The sequence below is a fragment of the Equus przewalskii genome, chromosome 1, assembly GCF_037783145.1.
Source record: "Equus przewalskii isolate Varuska chromosome 1, EquPr2, whole genome shotgun sequence".
Lineage (NCBI taxonomy): Eukaryota > Metazoa > Chordata > Mammalia > Perissodactyla > Equidae > Equus > Equus przewalskii.
Window position 1 is genome coordinate 83,779 of NC_091831.1, and position 20,828 is coordinate 104,606.

Sequence of the window (20,828 nt, forward strand, 5' to 3'; positions counted from 1 at the left end):
GTAGGACTGAAGGATCCAGTGGGTTACAAAATCAGGCTAGGTGCTGTGGAAAAGGGAGGATGCCTCAGAGCACAGGGTCCAGAGCCTTGGAAATCATGCCCAGAACCACTGCGCCTGGTCAAGGACCTGATGGTGTGCCTGCTGCACCTCAGAGTTTCTATGGACCAGAGACAGCTGACGCCTCCCGCCACCTCCCCTTTGAAGGGACCATCTGTTGGTATCCCATCTCTGCCACCGTTGTGTGCTGAGTGTGTACAGCAGGGAACCGGTCCCTGTAGGTCACACCTTCAGACCAAGAGCAAACACACACAAGGAACTGTGCCCAAAGAGCCTGTGTGCTCAGAAGCGATAGAGGAGACAGAGGCTAGGTTCCAGCCTGCAGCTTTACAAGCTGATGTCTTTCTGAGACTTACGAGGGTGTGAATGTAGCAAAAGGAGAACCATCTCTTCCTGTCTTTTCTTTGAGGGGCTGTTCCCTACATGCCACAGAGTTTTCCTCATACCTCCCTGGACAGAGGTGGGTCACATGTCCAGCCCAAATGAATCAGAGAAAGAAAAGTTAGTTTAGCTAATCATAAAAAGCTAAATCAAGATAAATCCCTGATTGTGCAGAAGTAGGTAGGAAAATGAAATCAAGACTTTGGCAAAAAGTTGGAGATGGATCTTGTGTAGCCAAAGAAGTCTGTCTGAGCCTCTTACCAATTTATGAAAGTAATTTTGTAAACTATGATCATCACCATCGCAGCTAAAGAGCTCTACAGGTGCCAGGTAATATTGTAAGCACTTTACTTATCTATTTTACTCCCCCAATAACCCTTTGTGGCAGGTTTTAGTATTACTTCCTTTTCGAATATGAAGAAAGAGGCCCAGAGATGTGGAGGTCTAAGACCATGCAGCTCACAAGTGGTGAGCCTGGTTTTACCGTTGCCCCTATTAGCAGCAAGACACTACAGCACTCCAGCATTCAAAATGTGCAAGTCCTCAGTTACACGGCACATGGCTACAGGTACCCCTAGCTATGCCGCTGCTCCCTCAAAACATATGAGGAACAGGAAAGAAGGCAGTATTTTCCTTCAAGAGCCTACATTTCACTGAGTAGAATGAAGTAACTCACTTTGTTCACAGCTGTTTAAGTTAACAATTAAATATCTGATTTCTGTATTTCTATGTAAATGATGTTTCTAACAGTGCCACTGGCTGGCTGTTAGCTAAAAACTTTAGAAAAGAGATCTGCTTTACTTGAGACACTTTAGTAATAATTTCATACAAATTTACATACTAGGAGTAGAAAAAACCATGTAGTACAATAATTTAGACAACGTATTTACCAACATATAAGAGGTTAAGAGTGAAATTTGATATGGAAAACCCTAATGTAAGTCACAATACTTACTAAGGGTATATACTCCCTACACACAATTACACTGGGTTCCATTAAGCAAAACTTCTGTTAACATAGAATGCTCATACACAGAAACCCAACATGCCTCATGTGTACCATTGGGAATAGTTCAAATTTTGTGCATAAACACAATAGGCACAGGGAACAGTTCTAGAGCAGGATTTTTCAGCTCTGGCACTATTAGTATTGTGGCCTATTCACTCTTCGCTGTGGAGGCTGCTTGGTGCACTGCTGGCTGTTGAGCAGCATCTCTGGCCTCCAGCCATTAGAGGCCAGTAGTGCTCCCAGTCCCAAGTTATGGCAACCAAAGACATCTCCAGATTGTCAAATATCACCACCAGCAGATAACCATGGATATGTAATCGTTTTTTAAAAATATTTCAATAATACATTTAATGTTTCTACTTGAAAATCTTCACCCTTACTACCTAAATCGATAGTTTTCCCTTTACAAATTCTGATCCATAAAAAAGTTGTAGCTTTGTTGAAAACCTTGACACCTTAAAGATACTGTGTTTTCAGTGTTCACAAGATGCCTCTGATAAAGGCATCCCCAAATTTGTTGTGTTGCTTTTCCCAAATGACTGCACTGATTTTTCTATAAAGACTAGGGGATGAAAGAACATAGCACAGGTTTCTCTACTGTGTGAATTTTCTGACATCCAAGGACTGGGAACCTCTCCCAGAATCCTCTCCAACACTGACAAAGTGAACAAGCTACAGTAGTGTTAGGTTGCAGTGCACACAGATAACAGAAGCCTCGGCTCCACAGCATATTTCTGTCTCACTCCCCTAATTTACAAATGGAGATTTGGGGGTAGAACTTCTGTCTCAAGTCACTTACCATCTTCTGCCTATGGTTCCTGAGGCCACCATAGGTGTCACCTGCCCTTCACAATCACAGGCATGAGATATCAGAGAGGACAGCATGTAAGCTTTTTTCTGTGTGTGGAAGAGACCTGAATTAATGCTCATCACTTGTGTGTATGTTCCACTGACCAGAGCTCAGTTACATGGTCCCACCCATAGAAAATGGAAGCTGAGAAAAAGACTAACGGTGTGCCAAGAGAAATAGAAAGTGGGTCTTGGAGAACACACTGCCAGCGTCTACTACACGTGATTTCTCTCCTGTGTGAGTTCTCAGATGTTTGCTGAGGTGTGATTTCTGGCAAAAGGTTTTTCCACATTGGTTACATTCATAGGGCTTCTCTCCCGTGTGAGTTCTCTGATGTACAGTGAGGGCTGACCTCCGACAGAAACTTTTCCAACATTCTTTACATTCGTAGGGTTTCTCTCCTGTGTGAGTTCTCTGATGTACAGTGAGGGCTGACCTCCCACAGAAAGTTTTCCTACATTCTTGACATTCATGCAGTTTCTCTCCTGTGTGAGTTCTCTGATGTACTGTGAGAGCTGACTTCTCATAGAAGGTTTTTCCACATTCTTTACATTCATAAGGTTTCTCCCCTGTGTGTGTTCTCAGATGTACAGTGAGTTTTGTTTTCACAAAGAAGGATTTCCCACATTCATAACATTCATAGGGTTTTTCCCCTGTGTGGATTCTCTGATGAACAGTTAGGTGTGATTTATGGCAGAAAGATTTGTCACATTCATCACATGCATAGGGTTTCTCCCCTGTATGAGTTCTCTGATGTATTGTAAGGACCGTTTTGCTAATAAAGGTTTTCTCACATTCACTACATTTATAGGGTTTCTCTCCTGTGTGTATTTTCTGATGTTTAGTGAGATTAGACTTCTTATAGAAAGTTTTACCACATACATTACATTGAAAAGTTTTTTCTCCTAACTGAATTCTCTGAAGCTGAGTGAACTGTAAGTTCTTGCTAAAATTATTCCCACTTTGATTATATTTATGGTGTTGCTCCTTGAAATCAGCTCTGTGAAGACTCAGTTGTGTTGGTTTCTCACAAACGGTCTTCCCCCATTCGTTACATCGATCGCGATCCTCCCCTACGTGACGTCTCTCTTGGGCAATGAGAGCTGACTCATCACAGGCTTGCCAGTGTCCATTATATCTACAGGCAGTGCCTCCCATGCGAGCCCTCCTATGTGTAAGGACTACTGCCTCCTTGTTGAAGCCTCTCCCTCGTCCACTAAATGCGGAAGCCTGCTGCACAGTTTGAGTCTCCTGAGGATGACTAGGACGCTCAGCACATCTGAGGGATTCCCCGGTCACAGGACAGTCCTCAGCTTTCTCTCCAGCAGGCATCTCATCAGGCGCTCTAGGGAGAAATGTGTTCTCAAATGCATTAAACTCCTCTGGCTTCATTCCTGAACAGTTTCCACTATTTATAATCAGTTTTGAAATACAGATTGAGCTCAGATTACACGTTTTTCCTAAGTCAGTTCTCTCCTTAGTTGATGTTTTGCTGTTGGTGATTACAGCTTGCCACAAACGTCTGCCGTAATTTTCCTGGCTGGTCTCCATCAGGTCACCCACAGTCTGCACATCTAAAACGAGATGAAAATAACCATACCCATGAACCACACCTAAGCATTTCTCATGGAATGCTCACATAAAGGCAAATAGGTTTCCTTCTGTTCCAGTGGAACAAGACTCCTTAGAAATCAATAATAGGTACTGATTTTATGAGGAGTGTATGATTCTTCTCCCTACTGAATTAATGTAACAAATTTTGTTAATAGATTTTCTAATGTCAAATCATGTTTTTTTTTCTTTTTTAATTCATGAAAAATATTTCGTCAAAATATTCGCCTACTCTCCAGATGTAGATTTCAGTTGAGAACTTTTCACCCACAATGTTTCCATTCTTTTCTCTATTTTATTACCATAATAACTACAGGTATCTTGTGCTAGTCCTTCTCTGGTCATTTGGCCTTGAAGATGGCATAATTTTCCTTGATCAGCTACTTACAGAATACGAGGGAGGGCCATTCATCTGTCACCTAAGCAATATTACTGCTCAGGGACAAGAATTTTCCACCTATATTTGTTTAGTTTTACTCCTCCATGGGAAATGGCTATATACATCTGGGAGGTTTTTCAAATGCATAATCTTTCTTCTCTATTCCATACAAATACAGCTTCCTGCAGATTTTGAATTTTAACCTTATATCCTGTACTTCTCAGAACCGTAACAGGTACAGGAGACTCTAGTTTCCCACACTGGGCTAGCTCTCTCTGCTGCTCTAAAGGATTTATGTTCTGACACCCATGCTGTGCCCACCATCTTTGAAAAGTCTTTTTCCTGTTCCTTCTTAGTTCAACAGTCATGGTGTTCTTACTTCACTTCCTGGTATGTGCACCCTTGCTTGATAATTCATTGTTTCTGAAGGCTTGTATTTTATGCTTTAGAGTGTCAGCTGTCTCCTAGTTTCAATGACAATGGGGTCCAGGTATGGATCTTATTCTCTGCTGTTTTACAATGACTTCATATGAGCAACTCCATCCTGAAACCCTTGGTTCCATTGGCCTTGAGAAATCATGATTTCCTGGTTCTCCTCCCATGTCACCACCCCTTTCCATGCCGAAAGCTTTGCAGTGTCCTTCTCAGATTCATGATATCTGTCATTTCACGACTGAGAAGGCTTGGTCCTATATTCCTCTCATTTTCTTAACAACTCCCTAGGTGATTTGCTCTAATTCTATGCCTTTAAATGCCAGGTAAGCTAGTGATATTTCACATCTTCTAATAGTGATGTCCACTTTCTAGTGCAGATATATCCCCCTATGTGTTATGAGTCATTTTGGAAAACAGTCATCTCAACAAACTATCCCAAATTAAATATTTAATAATGATCTCAAACTTAAGCTATCCTAAAGTAAATCCTTAAAAATCTCCTCTAAAACTACTTTTTTAAAGCTTCCTTCCTAAGATAACACAGCCCATTTTTCTCTCTCTCACCATGGTGAAACATTTTTGTGGTTTTTATCCCACTAATTAACATATTGTATATTTGTTTTATTCTGACTTGCAATATACTATAATCTCTTTAAAAGTAGGGACATCAGGAGGAAATATTTGCAAATCATGTATCTGATAAGAGGTTAATTTCTGAAATATATAAACATACAACTCAATAACAAAAAATGAACAACCTGATCAACAAATAGGCAGAGGATATGAAAGAACAGGCATTTTTCCAAAGAAGATACACAGATGGTTAACAGGCACATGATGTTCAGCGTGACTCATTATTAGGGAAATGCAAATCAAAACCACAATGAGGTATCACCTCACACCTGTCAGAATGGCTATTAACAAGACAAGAAATAACAAATGTTGGAGAGGACGTGAAGAAAAGGGAACCCTCATATGCTGCTGGTGGGAATGCAAACTGGTGCAGCCACTATGGAAAACAGTGTGGTGATTCCTCAAAAAATTAAAAACAGAAATATCACATGACCCAGTCATTCCACTACTGGGTATTTATCCAAAGAACATGAAATCAACAATCAAAGAGACTTATGTACCCCATTTCATTGTGGCATATTCACATCAGCCACGGTGTGGAAGCAACCCAAGTGCCCATCAATGGATGAATGGATAAGAAGACATAGTGTGTGTATATATATATAGAATAGAATACTACTTGGCCATAAAAAAGACAAAGACAAACACAAAATCATGCCCTTTGCGACAGCATGGATGGACCTTGAGGGTATTATGCTAAGCGAAATAAGTCAGAGAAAGACAAATACTGTATGATTCCACTCATATGCGGAAGATAAACAAACACACAGATAAGAACAGATTAATGGTTAGAGGAGAAGGGGACCAGAGGAGGGCAAAAGGGATAAAGGGGCACATATGTGTGATGACAGATAAAAACTGGACGATTGGTAGTGAACACAATGCAGTCTATACAGAACCTGAAATATAATAATGTACAACTGAAATCTACGCAATGTTTTAAGCCAACATGACACCAATAAAATCATAAAATAAATACAGTAATAAAAGGAGGGACATTTGATTACTGTTGTTATCCCTAAACTACAAAATGACCAGCCTACAAACTGCTCAGTTAACATGTGTTGAAAGAATAAATGAATGTACGAAAGAATGCCTGAAAGAAAACAGTGAATGAGAATGGAGGAAAGGAGGGCATCTGAGAACCCAGAGAATCTGATTAACGAAGAAAAAGTTGTAAGAGGAGGCAAGTAGGGATTGGATTTGGGTAGACAGAAGTTATTAAGAAAAACAAAGGAAGGCGGTTTATGCATCTTTGGAGACTGAATAACACACATGTCTGATGCATTATTCACCAGCTCTGGACCTGGGGAAAACCACAGGTGAAAATTAGGTCAGCGCGGCCAACATCTGCCGTGCTCTCCTCTTCCCAGCCTCCCTGCCCAGCACGCATGGACCCACCTGGGAGGTTCTGGTTTGGGGGTGCTTCTACAGTCCACGGTTCTGCGTCTTGCTCCAACTTGACGATCACCTCAGGTTTGGTGATGCAATGCCCTGTTGATGAGAAATAATGTAGGACTTTTGCCAAACTGCTTGACGGCCTCTGAACAATGACAACTGCACAGCTGCAAGAGCTGTGCAACAAAGAGCAATTTGAACCTTTAACTGGAGGAGTGAACACACATATTCTTCTCGGCCTAGAATCGTAAACCTAAGTAGCATTTAATTTCATGAACAGTCACACAGTTACCAATAAAGGAAAAACGCTTGCGCTTGGCAGTTATTAGGAGAGTTTTGCTCACCCAATGACGCTAGGCTACTGTAGGTCTCCAGCATCACGTCTTTGTACAGGGTCCTCTGGGCATCATCCAGGTCCTGCCACTCCTCCCAGGTGAAGTGCACAGCCACATCCTCAAATGACACCAACCCCTGTAATGGCACATTTCTCAATTCATCAGCCTGGGTCAGAAGAACATGAAGCCTGGGAGTTCATTTTTTTGTGTGTATTTTGTCTTGTACAGGATGCGCCACGCTTTGTACTCTATATTGTGGGATAAAGAGTAATCACAGCAGAAATATCCTACCTCTGTGTTTATTCACTAGTTCCTAAAAGTACTACCATACAGTTTCCCTTCTAAATCTGGGACTGTCCTTATTGCTAGGGATAAACGGATGAATAAAATTCTGCTCCTCAAAGGAGCCTATGATCTGGTATGGAGACAGGGATAAATGCACACCTGGAATAATGTGTTAGATGAAGGAGGCTCGACACATGTTCAAGGTAGACTGGGGTATTAAAGAGGCAGAAAAACAGTTGTTCCTTGTACTACCAGGTTGTGCTTCACTGAAGAGCCAAACATGTTAGCTGTTCAACGTGAACCACATGTTCTTGTGGATATGAGGCAACAGCAGAAGTCATGAGGGCAGGAAGAACACACGCCACAGTAATGGAAGTACACACAGCACCGTGTCCAGGGGAGTGCTCTTGGGCTGTGATGAGATTAAGGCACTAAAGGTATTTAAGAAACTGATTGTAGAGCAACTCTGCATTTAAATATTTGACCTAATTCCAACAACAAGAAATTTGATGCACTCACCATGTTCTCTATTACTTATCAGTTAAAAGCATGTACACAGGCATTCTAAGATTTCCTTCCTATATCCCAAAGGGTTGCTTAAATCCACCCCAGGGTGAACAGCCCCCACTTCCTAAACCACAAGGTCTAAATAATGAGGGGCTGGTCCAAAGAGGCAAGTGACATGAGCGGATTTGCATTTTAATAGTCATCCCCTAGAAGGAGAATGGGCAAGGGCTTAACGGGAGAAGCAGAGGAGAAGAAACCAGAGGGAGAGATGACCACCTACATTGAGGCAACAGAGCAATAATACAGAACAGGGAACTAATCCTAAAAAAAAAAAAAGAAAAAAGAAGGAAAAGAATTTGCTGCTAATTTGCTCTGAAAAGGGTGAAGGGGGAGTTTTACAACCGGGGTGTCTACATGCCCAGCCAGGTGGATACTGGTGCTGTGAACTGAAACTGGGAAAGAAGGGTAAAGTGTATGATGGGCAGAAGAGACACAGATTTGGATATGTCATGTTTGAAGTCTCTGTGCTCAAACATGTGGGGAGGTCCAACTGGCAACTGGATATATGACCTAGAGCTCAGGAGAGAGACCTAAGCTGAAGATGAAAATTCGGGAAACAGGAGAATTTTTGCAGTAGCTGAAGCCATCAGAGTGAACAAAATGGCTCAAAGAGAACCTATGAGACTGAAAGGAGAAAAGGAATAACTACAGCGTTTTAGGAAACATCAATATTTCCTGAAGGAGAAACAGACCATGACAATGGAGAAGGAATTGTTAACAATCATTCTAGGAATAGAGCAAAACCTCAATATGAAGAAACCTATTAGTATATTTCATCATATTTATATTTCTGGGGATAAAAATCCTATGATCATCCACAAAGATACTGAGTAGGCATCTATAAAAATACCCTCCCAATTGTAGTAAAAACCTTCAACAAAAGGGGATTCTTCCTTAAAATGATAAAATCTGTGTCTTACCCCAAAAGCCAGCATCACACTTAATGAGGAAATACTGGAGGATAAGGATGCTCCATCACCACAGTAATTAAACATTTTACAAGTGGTAACAGTCAATGCAATTGAAAAGAGCAGTGAAAATAATCATGATTGTATAACTCATACCTAGAAAATCCAAGAGAGTCATGTGAAAACTACTCTATACAAGAAAATCCTATAAATTTAGAGACTAAAAATAATATACAAAAGTCTTCATATATACAAAAACACTTATAATACAACAACAGCAAAAAAAGCAAAATACCTTTCAATACATTTAACAAAAAACATACAAAACTATGTGAAGGGAGAAAAAACCTGAAGGATATAAAAAGAACTAAACAAATGTGAGACATACCATATTCATGGATAGGAAGAGTCCACATCATAAAGATACCATTTCTCCATAAGTCAGTAAATTAATATAACATTATCCTAATAAACGACACATTCTTAGATTTAGATAAGCTGATTTAAATGCTCAAGTAGAAAATTAAGCAAGAATACACAGAGCGTGGTAGGTTATATTTCTGTTCACCAAATTGCAGTGTCCCTTCCTGTATTAGTTAACTCTGGTTGCCATAACAAATGACATAGACTGAATGGCTTAACTGAAATTTCTTTTCTGCCTGTTCTGGAGGCTGGGAAGTCCAAGATCAAGTTGTCGGCCAGTTCCATTCCTGGTGAAGACTATCCTCCTGGCTTGCAGATGACCCCCTCTTACTGTGTCTTCTCATTGTGGAGAAACAGAGATCTCTCTCTTCCTCTTCTCATAAGGCCAACAATCCTATTGGATTGGGGCCCCACATTAGGACCTCACTTAACCATAATTACTTTCTAAAAGCACTATCTCCAAATACAGTTGCATTGGCAGTTAGGGCTGGCCTTCAACATAAATCCTAGGGGGATACACTTCAGCTCATAGCACTTCCTGTGGTACCCTTCTCTGCAGAAGGATTAAAATCTCTTTGAGGTGGAACTCACGGAGGCAAATTTGTAAGCCTCCATTTGCCTTGTTTTGACCAAAAACATGTGAGTGAAGGTGATATGTGCCACTTGTAAGTACGAGTTGTAAGAGCCACACATAGATCACCATGTTCTCACTCTGCCACAAAGCCCAACAATATTACAGAAAGAAAAAGGTCCTTTGTCTGGGACACCAAGTGAAGCAGAAAGGAAAAAAACAAAGCTGACCCATGATGGATAGGTAGCATGAGTGAGAAAGAAACCTTTCTTGCTGACCTAACTGGTAAAGGAATTGGCACCATGCACCCAAACAAAAACAAACAACACCAACAACAGCAACAAGCAGTGCAGGAAACCTGGGAAAATGGTGATCTGTTATCCAGGGGCTAAATAATGGCTCACAGTGTCACACATGATAACTGGGACTGACATACTTCCTTAAGTAACATGAGTGATACTTATTAAGTCAAGTAACGTTTACCTCATGGGCTTAAAGCTTTAGGAAAAAATCTAGTAAAACAAAATGATAGTAGTAAATCTCAGCTACTAGTCACTGCCCTTAGTAAAGAACTATAGGAAAGCGATGAGCTCAAGGGGGCAGAGGGAGGAAGCCCAGTTTGGAAGAAAATTGGGAGATACTAAAAAATTGGGGTCTTGTAGGATTGAAAAACTCTCAAAGCAATTCACACTTTATCTTTTACTGTTTAAGGTTGATAAAGTTGCCTCTTCCAGTTCTTATAGGAAAAAGAATCTAAGAAATGCTTTGACAGTCAAGAATAGCTAAATTCAATTTCATGGAAGTAAAAACGGAAGTTATGGCCATGACATGTTACAATGTGACTGAACCTTGAAGACAATATACAAAATAAAATGTCAATCATAAAAAGACAAAAACTGCATGATTCCACTTATATCATGCTGCAACAGTAGTCAAATTCATAGAGGCAGAAAGTAAAATGGTGGCTGCCGGGGACTGAGCTAGAAGGGAAGAGGCAGGTAGTGTTTAACGAGTAGAGTTTCATTCAGAGAAGATGAAAAAATTCCAGAGATGGATGGTGGGAATGACTGCACAACAGTGTGAATGTGATCAGTGCCACTGAACTGTACTCTTAAAAACGGTTACGAGGGCAAATTTTAGATTATGTATATTTTATCAAAATAATAAAAAAGGTAAACAACTTTTCATTAAATTCTAGTCCACAATGAGACTTATGTTTGACGCACACATTTGTTTTTCCCTACTCAGTTTTAAGTGATTAGCTGATGTAGCAGAAGAATAAACAGTCTTTAACAGCGTTTGAAAACATGACAGACCATTTCTGTTCTAGCAACATCCAGTTATATAATAATAAAAGCTACAGACGGAATCGCTGACAATTATATGAACAAAAGTTAAAAATGATGAAAATCTGTGGTCCTTGCTTTTATTCTTTGTGTATCTCACTTGACTCCGTTCAAACATGACTCACTCACTCCTGAGTGCTCTGTGCCACAGGGACTCCTGAGGCTGCCACCACACACGCTGGCTGGCAGCAGAGCTCCAGAGGGATGGGACCTCATCACGTTCACATCCTTCCTGTTTTGCCAAGAATGACAGCTCCAAGGTAAAAAAGGAAGTTACTGTAGGGTCTGTGGGCACCAGCACAGACACTAGATAAAACTAAAGAACAAAGTAGCAGGACTTTAACGAGATTAAACCTGAGAGAGAGGGAGGGGTCCAGGAGAAATCCCATTTTGGTGGTTTGAGTCACTAGCTGGATGGAAGTAATATCATAGGAAGGGAAGAGAGGAAAATGTGGTTTTCATTTTGCATTTGTTGAGCTTGAGGTGCCTTCTGGAGAGCTACGAAGCAGCATCAACTGGGAGCTGAACCTGTGCTCTGAAGGCTGGGGAAGAGGCCCAAGCTGGAGAGAAACAAAACTGTCAAACCCCAGAGCCCCCCAACAGGTCAAGGAGAACTGCCGTGTGAAGAATGGGGCCCAGACTCGAACACTTGCAAGAGCCACATTCAGGAGAAGAAGAAACAAACAGAAGAATTCAGGGAAACACAGAAGAAATCATCAGAGAGGCCATGACAGAAGCTAAGACACGAGACCTTCCAGAAGATCATGGACTAAGGCATTTCAACACGGCAGAAGACTCGACTGAGGCAGAGACTACAGCATAACCACTGAATCTAACTATAATTAGGTTACTCGTGAGCTTTAGAAGAAACGAATGCAGACTACGGCGAGTAGGTTAAAGCACAAAGCAGCAGTGGAAATATTTGCCAGGAAATACAACCTTGAGGAGTCTGCTGCCCAACCTGCATATAGAGACTAGCTGACAGAAATGTGTGAAGAGTTATTTAAAGGACCCGCAGTCGACTCAATCCCCCAGACATTCCAAGTTCCTCTGTGCACCACGCAGGGCCTTCCAAAGGCTGTCTGGGGCCTCGCCATTTCAGCAACTCCAGAAGAACCTCACTAAGCAAGCTGCGCTTCAGCATGAGGTCAGACCACCACTGCAGAAGGCTGCGAGTGTTTACTTCGAGACTGGCAGGCAAACACCGCCCACCGCCTCATCTACGTGACCATTAAAGACACTGTGTCAGACTTCTGTGCCTGCAGGCTTCCACGTCCAAGGAGATGTGGCACGCTTTCTTCTAGGGGTCCGTTCTCATCAGCTAATAAATGACTGCACAACATCTGTTTTTGGCCTTGACATCGGAAAGACCAGAGACCAATCTGCGCTCACCTTGGGTGACTCTAAGGTCACATAACCTGCCTGTATCTGCACACCACCTTTACCTTGTTTATGTCTATGTCCCTGAAGCTGAATTTCGCTCATTTCTACTTTCTCATTTCAACTTAGGAATGCTCATAAAGCTCATACAGCACAATGTAAAACAAGCTGAGGGAAAAATAAAGAAACAACTCACCAAAGATGTATCCATTTTCCGTTGCTCTTAGAAACACACAGAGGACTCTGGAAACAGAGCTGGAAGAGAAGGTGAATGGAGCGGAGTCATGAAAGGACTGGCCTGGCTTGCTCCTACATCCCAGATTCTCCGGTCCAAAGTTCTCCACACGTTAGCTAGAGAAGACAAAAAAAAAAAGAGAGAGAGAGAACCTTGCGTGGGACAATAGTACTTTATACCTTGAGAAGGGGCAGGGAAGACCCTGTCGAAGGAGTTACCCATATACCCTTACTTTGAAGAACTGAGACACAGAATTTATCCTTAAGTTAATGAAAACACATATTTCTTACTGATTTATCCACAGTTAACGGTAAGAATTAACTCAAAATTCTAAAGAGGCTTCTGTAGATAACTGCTTATTTAACACAGTTACATAATTCCTACCCATGGGGCATACCCCTAGATTAGTGTTTCCACAAGGACACCTGTGGTTTTCAAATAGCTAAACTTCACAGAAAGTACACATCTTACAGCACAACACTTGTGGCCCATGATTTGATAGGAAAAGATGCACATAATGCACATTCTTTGTGGCACACTGTCCCCGCAATGGTTCTCAATGCCTTGCTTCCCTGTATTCGTTTCCTCGTGAAGTCCCCTCTGATGATGACACGGGCTTTGCCATTTGACTTGCTCTGACTGTAGGGAAATCACAGCACATGGGAGGCAGACATACGATGAAAAGTACTTTTCTGCTAGAGCTTGCCTTCTTGGAACACTGTCACCTTGTGAAGTAACCCGGCGCTGCCCTGTTAGGGACACGGCTTAGCCAACAGCCGGCACAAACCAGCGAAAACAACAGATGAAGTCATCTTAAACCAAGCAGCCTCAGTCACGGCACCAGATGACGACAGCCTCACTGGTGATCCACGCATCACCAGCATAGACACTGACCAACTAGACCCAACCCAAATGCTGACCATAGAACTTCGGGCAAATGAAATGATTGTTTTTATTTTTCTTTGTAACCCAGAAAATTTTGGTTGCTTTGTTACATAGCAAATGCTAAGTGACACATCTAAACTCCCAAACTCAGGATGTTTTTAACAAAGTCACACGGGGGAGGAAGTCTTGAATTACATGCCAAATACAATCAGCAGAACTTCACAACCACATGCAGAACTTTCGAAAAGCTTCCGAATGTGCACTGGATGGACCTCAGAGAAGTTGCTGGAACTAAGATCATGCGAATCAGACAAACGACTGTTATTGTCTGCACATCAGAAGACTCCGTTTTACGTTTTTTACATCAGAAATGAGTCTTGTACTTCTTGGCAGGCATTGTACTGGGCTTTACTTACATTTAAAACATTGGTTTGAAGCAGAAGTGTGATTCATTCGAATTTTTCTTTTTTAAACAATGGAAAATAGGCTCCTGTTATTGTGCTATAGAATTTATGATTTTCAAGAAAAGATCACTGACATCACACGGGAAACACTTGCATTATTAACCCTTTGAGCGCAAATAACCCCCAGAAAGCAATGGGGAAAAAAGGACAGGCATGTTTCAAGCAAGTTCTTCTAAAACGATGTTTGCTCTAAGTTGGCTGCAGTTCCTAAAAATGATGTCAAAAGCAGATGAGTGGTTTGGCTTAACTTCGGCAAAGTGGATGGTATTAAACAAAAGCCAGGATGCCTGCTGTACACAAATACGAGCCCGGCAAATCACTTCTGTTCTCAAATGAAACCTTTTCATCTTTCTCATGAGGCAGAAATACCCTGACAAACCCTCCCTCAACCACGAGGAAGAACACTCAGGACAGAGGGAGCATCCCCCGGTCTCGAGGTATCAGATCTGATGACACAACGGGTTTGAGAGAGCGCAGATAACAAAAGAATGAGGGAGAGCGAAGGGATGGGAGTGTTAGGAAGCCCTGGAGACATTCTCTCGGTTGTGACGGGCGAACCCTCCAGCCCCAGACCACCCCTTCCTTCAAAACCACTCCCAGGAGGAACAATCCCTAGGCCTTCGACCACCCCTCTCAGCCCAGCACACGTCTCCGTCTGAAGGTCGGTCCAAACCCTCCACCGTCACCCAGCCTCGGAGAACTTCGGGAGGAGCAGCAGCACCCAAACCTTGGGCACTCGGGGCAGAAGCAGCAGTAACCGCCGGCCCTCCTCCTCCCCGCGAGTCCGCTGCCTCTGCCCTGAAGCGGGAGCGAGGCTTCAGCCACCGGTGCTGTCCTTCCGGGAGGATCACTGTTCGTAGGCCGCCTCCCCTCACACTGTATAACAGCTACCTTGTTCTCAGGAAGACAAGACCGCCACGCAGAGCACAACATGCCCCTCAACCCACGAGGCCTGGACAGTAGATTCTGTATAAACCTCCGGAAACGCAAACCGGGAGCGCTCCGCGGGCTGCCCGGGCAGGAGGGGACCTGACACTTCCCCTGCTGGAGCGACTCCACGAACCCCCACAAACAAGTGCCCCGGGAGCCTCGGTCAGCACGCACACCGCAGGGGCTCCCCCGGGCATCGGGCGTCTCACCAGGCGCCAGCGCGCTCGGGCACAGGAGCAGCCCCATAGCACCCAGCGGGGCGGCGTGGCCCGGACGGGGCCGCAGACCGCCCACCCCGCGCTCGCGCCGTCCGCACACAAACCCCGCCTCGACCCCCAGTTCACGAAGCTTCTGGAAGCCACGGCCAGCCTTCCAGAGCGCGCCTTCTCCGAGGAGCAATCACTGAAGCCACAGCCGAGCCGGCGCTTCACCAGCCGGTATCCGCGTCCCGGACGGTTCCCACCCACCGACCCTTTCGCTCGCCCCAGCGGAGCCACAGCCGTGCTCGCCCCGTGTCCCCGACCGCCCGCGACTCCTCCGTCACACTGCCACCAACCTCCAGGGGCACGGCATCCAGCCCAGCGCTTCCCCCGTCCCCAGAGCACCGGGCTCCGGAACTTCCGGGCGGAAGAGGGTGGGCGTGGGCGGGGCCGCACACGCGCAGAAGGAACCCGGAAGACTCCTTCCTAGAGTCCGGGTCGGGAGCGCGTCAGCGCAGGGCGAGACTACATTTCCCACAAGCCTCTTGGCGGGTTAGGAAGGGTCTGAGGACATTTTCTTTATTTGCATGGTGCTCTGTCTTGCTTCTCTGAGACCCAGAGGAGATGGGAGAGGTCTTGTCTGTAACCTACACTTGACAACCACTGGAGTTCTGGGTTGTTATTTGAATGCAAAGTAACCAATAACCACTCTATAGTTAAGAGAAATGAGGTCAGTTTACTTGAGCTGGAGTGAGGGTTGTAACCCAGGAAGGCCTTAGAAAGTGTTCCCTAGAAGCATGGTTTTCAGTACAGTCTTGTATCTTTTTTTTTTTTTAAAGATTTTATTTTTTCCTTTTTCTCCCCAAAGCCCCCCAGTACATAGTTGTATATTCTTCGCTGTGGGTCCTTCTAGTTGTGGCATGTGGGACGCTGCCTCAGTGTGGTTTGATGAGCAGTGCCATGTCCGCGCCCAGGATTCGAACCAACGAAACACTGGGCCGCCTGCAGCAGAGTGTCAGAACTTAACCACTTGGCCACGGGGCCAGCCCCTTGTATCTTTTTAGAACAAAAAACATATATTAAACACACCCAGGTATATTTTCATCAAAATTTCAAAGAGGTATTCAGTTGCAAATTAGCAGGTCAACATGAGGTCATGTCAGGAAAGGGATTAATCCCAATAGGGCGTAGGTGGGGAAGTGTGCATTCTTATCTTTAGAGTGCATTCTTTCATAGTCAAGCAGGTGTACAACGTATGTTTGATAGGCTATAAGTCAGGCTTTTTGTTCAAACAAATCAGTTTTGAACTCAAAAAGTTACCCCATATACCTCAATATGTGAAAATCTCTTGTCATTTTTAAATCCAGATTTGACAAGCTGAAAGACATGTTGTGGGAGGAATGTGGAAATTCTGATGTGAGAGAAACATTCTAGGATCTTAAATGTTATTCCTAATTATATTAGCTTATGACAATGGTAATGGGGTTTTACATGGCACATCTGTTTTTCACTGTTGCATACTGTGGAAATTCATTTTAAATGAAACCTTAAGAAACACACAGGAGGCCCTGTTATGAGAGCTTTCACTCCTATCACACATTTAACTACACCAAAGAAGAAGTGACACACTTGCATCTCCAACAGGAAGTACAACCACTTTACTATGAAGGAAGATTTCTCTTCCACTCAGCAACAGCCAAGCCAAGGAGAAACGCTGCAGCCTAGCCAATGAGAAACACACAGCTCAGCTAATGAGAAACACCACAGATCAGCCCATACGAAAGGAGACAGCTCGGCCAATGAGAAGCTATTGCCACTCCCATCTGTGAGTCTCCTCCAATGGACTTTCCTTTGGAACAGTCCCTTCTTCTCCTTGTTTCCTCTATAGAAGGACCTCTCTCTTTTTTTCTCTGGATTTCTCTGTGGTTCTCCTTACACGCACATTCCAAATTGTAATCATTTGGCTGTTCTTGAATAAACCCATTTTGAGGTTGAAATAGCTAGTGAATTTGCTTTTGAGAACACTAAAACATGAATGGTGAAATATCACAATGTCTGTATTTTATTAAACTATTTAAACCAATATGACAACTGTTGTGACTTTGTTAAATTAACTTTTTTCAAGTAAGTCCCCAGCGTGTGGGATGGTGAGCCATAGTTCGACAAAAGACCACAAGGGAAAGTGGAATAGAGAAGCTTATTACTCAGAGCTCATGGAGAAGCTATATGGCATGCTCAGGGGCCACGAGGGGGGTCAAGGCACGGTGCAGCCAGAGTGTGGCAGCACCTGAGGCACGTGTCTTTATTAGGGTCTGCGATTTAAGTGTTTTGGGGTTCCTAGGTTAAGGCCGGATTGGTCAATTCAAAGCAAAAAGAGTGATGTTTTGGTAAGCCCTGTGGGGGTCTTCTCTAAGAAGCACAGAAGGGAAGGTCCCGGGAGGGAGAGAAGCTGTTGCTCCCAAGGGCTGCTGGGGAAGTCATATCAGGAACCTACATTTGTTTGTGACTCTGTGGACTGTTGTGTAGGGCATATGCTTACAGGAAGGACTAGTGTCAGCTCGAGGTTTCAGCAGGCCCCTTGGCCACACAAAATGGATGCTGAGGCAGCAATATCATGGAGTAGTTTAGCTAAACTCTTGACAGCAACGCTCCTTGAATTAATTTAAAAGATGCTAGTTCTCATCCACTAAAGTAATTTTTAAGCCATCAGTAGATGATATTCCACTCTTGGAAAACCTGCTCTACTGCATATACATGAATATAATAGCTGGGTCGTAGGATGGGTGCACTCCAAAATTGTTACGTAAATTTACACTTCCAGTGTCTGGCAATTATTCACCCAGAAACTCCAAATATCTATCCATTCATAAATCTACTTATGAAATCTTTACTTATTTTTCTGAGAGATGGACTTGAATGTGCTCTTCCCTTCCCTGGTTTCTGCCACACACTAAATGAGGCATTCAACACAGTTTCTCACAGCTCCTGCTGCCACTGCTGCACCTCTACAAACAGGGGTAGACCTGGCTTGTTTGTTTGGGTGTATCAGGGCTTCAGTGGCAGGGGTGGGGACTGACTATCTGGCCCATGACCTATCTGATCTATCTCTGTTTTCTCTTTTCCTAAAGCATTACCTCCTCTGTTCAAAGTCATGTATTTTTTCCTGATCCTGCAATTGCCCCTCAGTGACTGCGTTATGCATATCTAGGTATCTCAGCCTTATCTTCTTATTTCCTTCTTCTGTCAGAATCTGGAATCCCTTCCTCAGTCCCCTGGATTCCATGGTCCTTTCTTAAACACCTATTGATGTGATACTTGGAGGTCCTTTAAATCTGGAATGATCGGCAGGAATGCGGGGGTAGGGCATCAATGCCTGATACTCATCTCTCCAGGATATGGAATGTCATTTCCTCTTTCTGTCGCCTCAGTCATCCCATCTGTAAAAACAGAGACAGTAATATAAGCTTGGATCTGTGAGCCTAACCCTGAGCATGCCTCTGACAATATATGGGCCAAGAATGGAATCGCTTTTCCCCATCTATGAATCTAAAGTCCTCAGAGCCAAGGAGAGGAGACTCAGGGATAATACCTAAGTGCTTCGAACTCTGGCCACAGAGACAGTTGTGCACTGCATAGATAAGTCTCAGGGGTGTATTTCATGAAGGAGAAAATGGACTTTCTGGGATCAAGGAGGTAGACTGATACCATGGAGTAGTGGGATCTCATGTCCTTTCCCAGGAATTGTTCCTCTGCTGTTTTTCAATAGGCTTGGGGCCAATTTACCTCTGGCAGCACAAATTGTTCATACTTTCCTAGGGGGAAGCTCCAGAGTCCCTTGTATATCCACATGAATTTTAGGATTGGCCCATCAATTTCTGCAAAAAAGACAACTGGGATTTTGATAGAGATTCAGATAAATCTGTAGATCCATATGGAGAGTATTGCTATCTTAACAATATTAAGCTTTTTGAATCATGAAGATGAAATGTCTTTTCATTTATTTAGATTTCCTTAATTTCCATCAATGACATATTGCAGTTTTGAATGTTCAAGTTTACATTTCTTTTGTTAACTTTACTCCTAAGTATTTTGTTTTTTGATACTATTGTAAATGGAACTGTTTTCTTAATTTCATTTTTAAAATATTCATTCTAGCGTCAATTGTTTTTTGTATATTGATGATGTAGCCTATTACTTTGTTGAACTTGTTTATTAGTTATAATAGTTCTTAGTAAATTTCGTAGCATTTTCTATATAAAAGATCATACTATCTCTGAATAGAGATAACTGTACTTCCTCTTTTCCAATATGTATGCCTTTGGTTTATTTCTGTTGCCTCATTCTCCTGGCTAGAACCCCAGTGTGATTTTAAAGAGAAGTCATGAGAGCAGATATCCTTGTCTTGTTCCTGATCTTAGAGGAAAGGCATCCAGGCTTTCACCATTAATTATGATGTTAGCTGTAGGCTTTTCATACATGCCCTTTATCAAGTTGAGGATGTTTCCTTCTATTTCTAGTCTGTGGAATGTTTTTTATCATAAAGTGATGTCGAATGTTGTTGAATGCTTTTTCTTCATCTAGTGAGATATCATGAGCTTTTGGTTTTTATTATACTGATGAATTATACTAATTCATTCCTGGATGTTAAACCAAACTTGTATTCTTGGGATAAATCCCACTTGCTCATAGCTTATAATTCTTTTTATGTTTTTCTGATTCTGTTTTCTAGTATTTTGTTGATTATTTTTGTATATCCATAAGACATATTGGTCAGAATTTTTCTTTTCTCATGATGTCTTTGTCAGGTTTTGGTATCATGGCAATATCGGCCTCATAAAATTAGTCAGAAAGTATCTCTAACATTCTATGTTTTGGAAGAATTGATATTAAATCTCATTCAAATGTTTGGTAATACATCACTGATGTTCCCAACTTGGGCTATTCTTGGTGTGATTTTTTTTTTTATTACTAATCCAATCTCTTCACTTGTTACAGATTTGTTCAAATTATTTATCTTTTCTTGAGTCAGTTTTGGTAGTTTACGTGTTTGTAGGAATTTATCTATGTCATCTAGATTACCTAAATTGTTGGCATACAATTGTTCATATAATTCCTCTAATACTGTTTAATTTCTGTAAGGTCTGTAGTAATTGTCACACCTTTCACTTCAGATTTTAGCAATTTGAGCTAACATCTCTGTCAATCTTCCTCTACTTTGTATGTGGGTCACCACTAAAGCATGGTGGACAAGTGTTGTAGGTCTGCACCTGGGATCCAAACCTGGGAACCTGGGCTGCCAAAGTGGAGTGCGCCGAATTGAACAATTGTGCCACGGGGCCAGTCCTTCTTTATTTTTTTCTTGGTCAATCTACTTAATGTTTGTCAGTTTTGTTGATCTTTTCAAAGAACGTGCTTAAGGTTTCATTGATTTTCTCCATTGTTTATCTTTTTATTTTTTTATTTTTTGCAAGGGAAGATTTGCCCTAAGCTAACATCTGTTGCCAATCTTCTTCCTTTTTTTTTTTGCCTTCTTTTCCCCCTCCCAA

General features: G+C 42.5%; 1 protein-coding gene across 5 annotated transcripts in view; it reads right to left on the reverse strand.

The window, feature by feature from the left end:
• Positions 1-15,744, reverse strand: part of LOC103556392 (zinc finger protein 39-like) — a 51,366-nt gene extending 35,622 nt beyond the window's left edge. For 3 of the 5 annotated variants that reach the window (XM_070630617.1, XM_070630625.1, XM_070630627.1), the window contains exons 1-4: positions 15,639-15,744; positions 12,765-12,919; positions 7,098-7,224; positions 6,757-6,849 (exon numbers count right to left, since the gene is read on the reverse strand). In XM_070630617.1, the coding sequence (XP_070486718.1) occupies positions 6,757-6,849; positions 7,098-7,224; positions 12,765-12,779 (235 nt within the window). In that variant the 5' untranslated portion in view covers positions 12,780-12,919; positions 15,639-15,744. Of the gene's footprint in view, positions 1-1,229; positions 3,872-6,756; positions 6,850-7,097; positions 7,225-12,764; positions 12,920-15,638 lie in introns of those variants that run through there. The other 2 variants (XM_070630611.1, XM_070630589.1) reach the window with 2 other exon arrangements.
• Between the last annotated feature and the right edge of the window lie 5,084 nt (positions 15,745-20,828).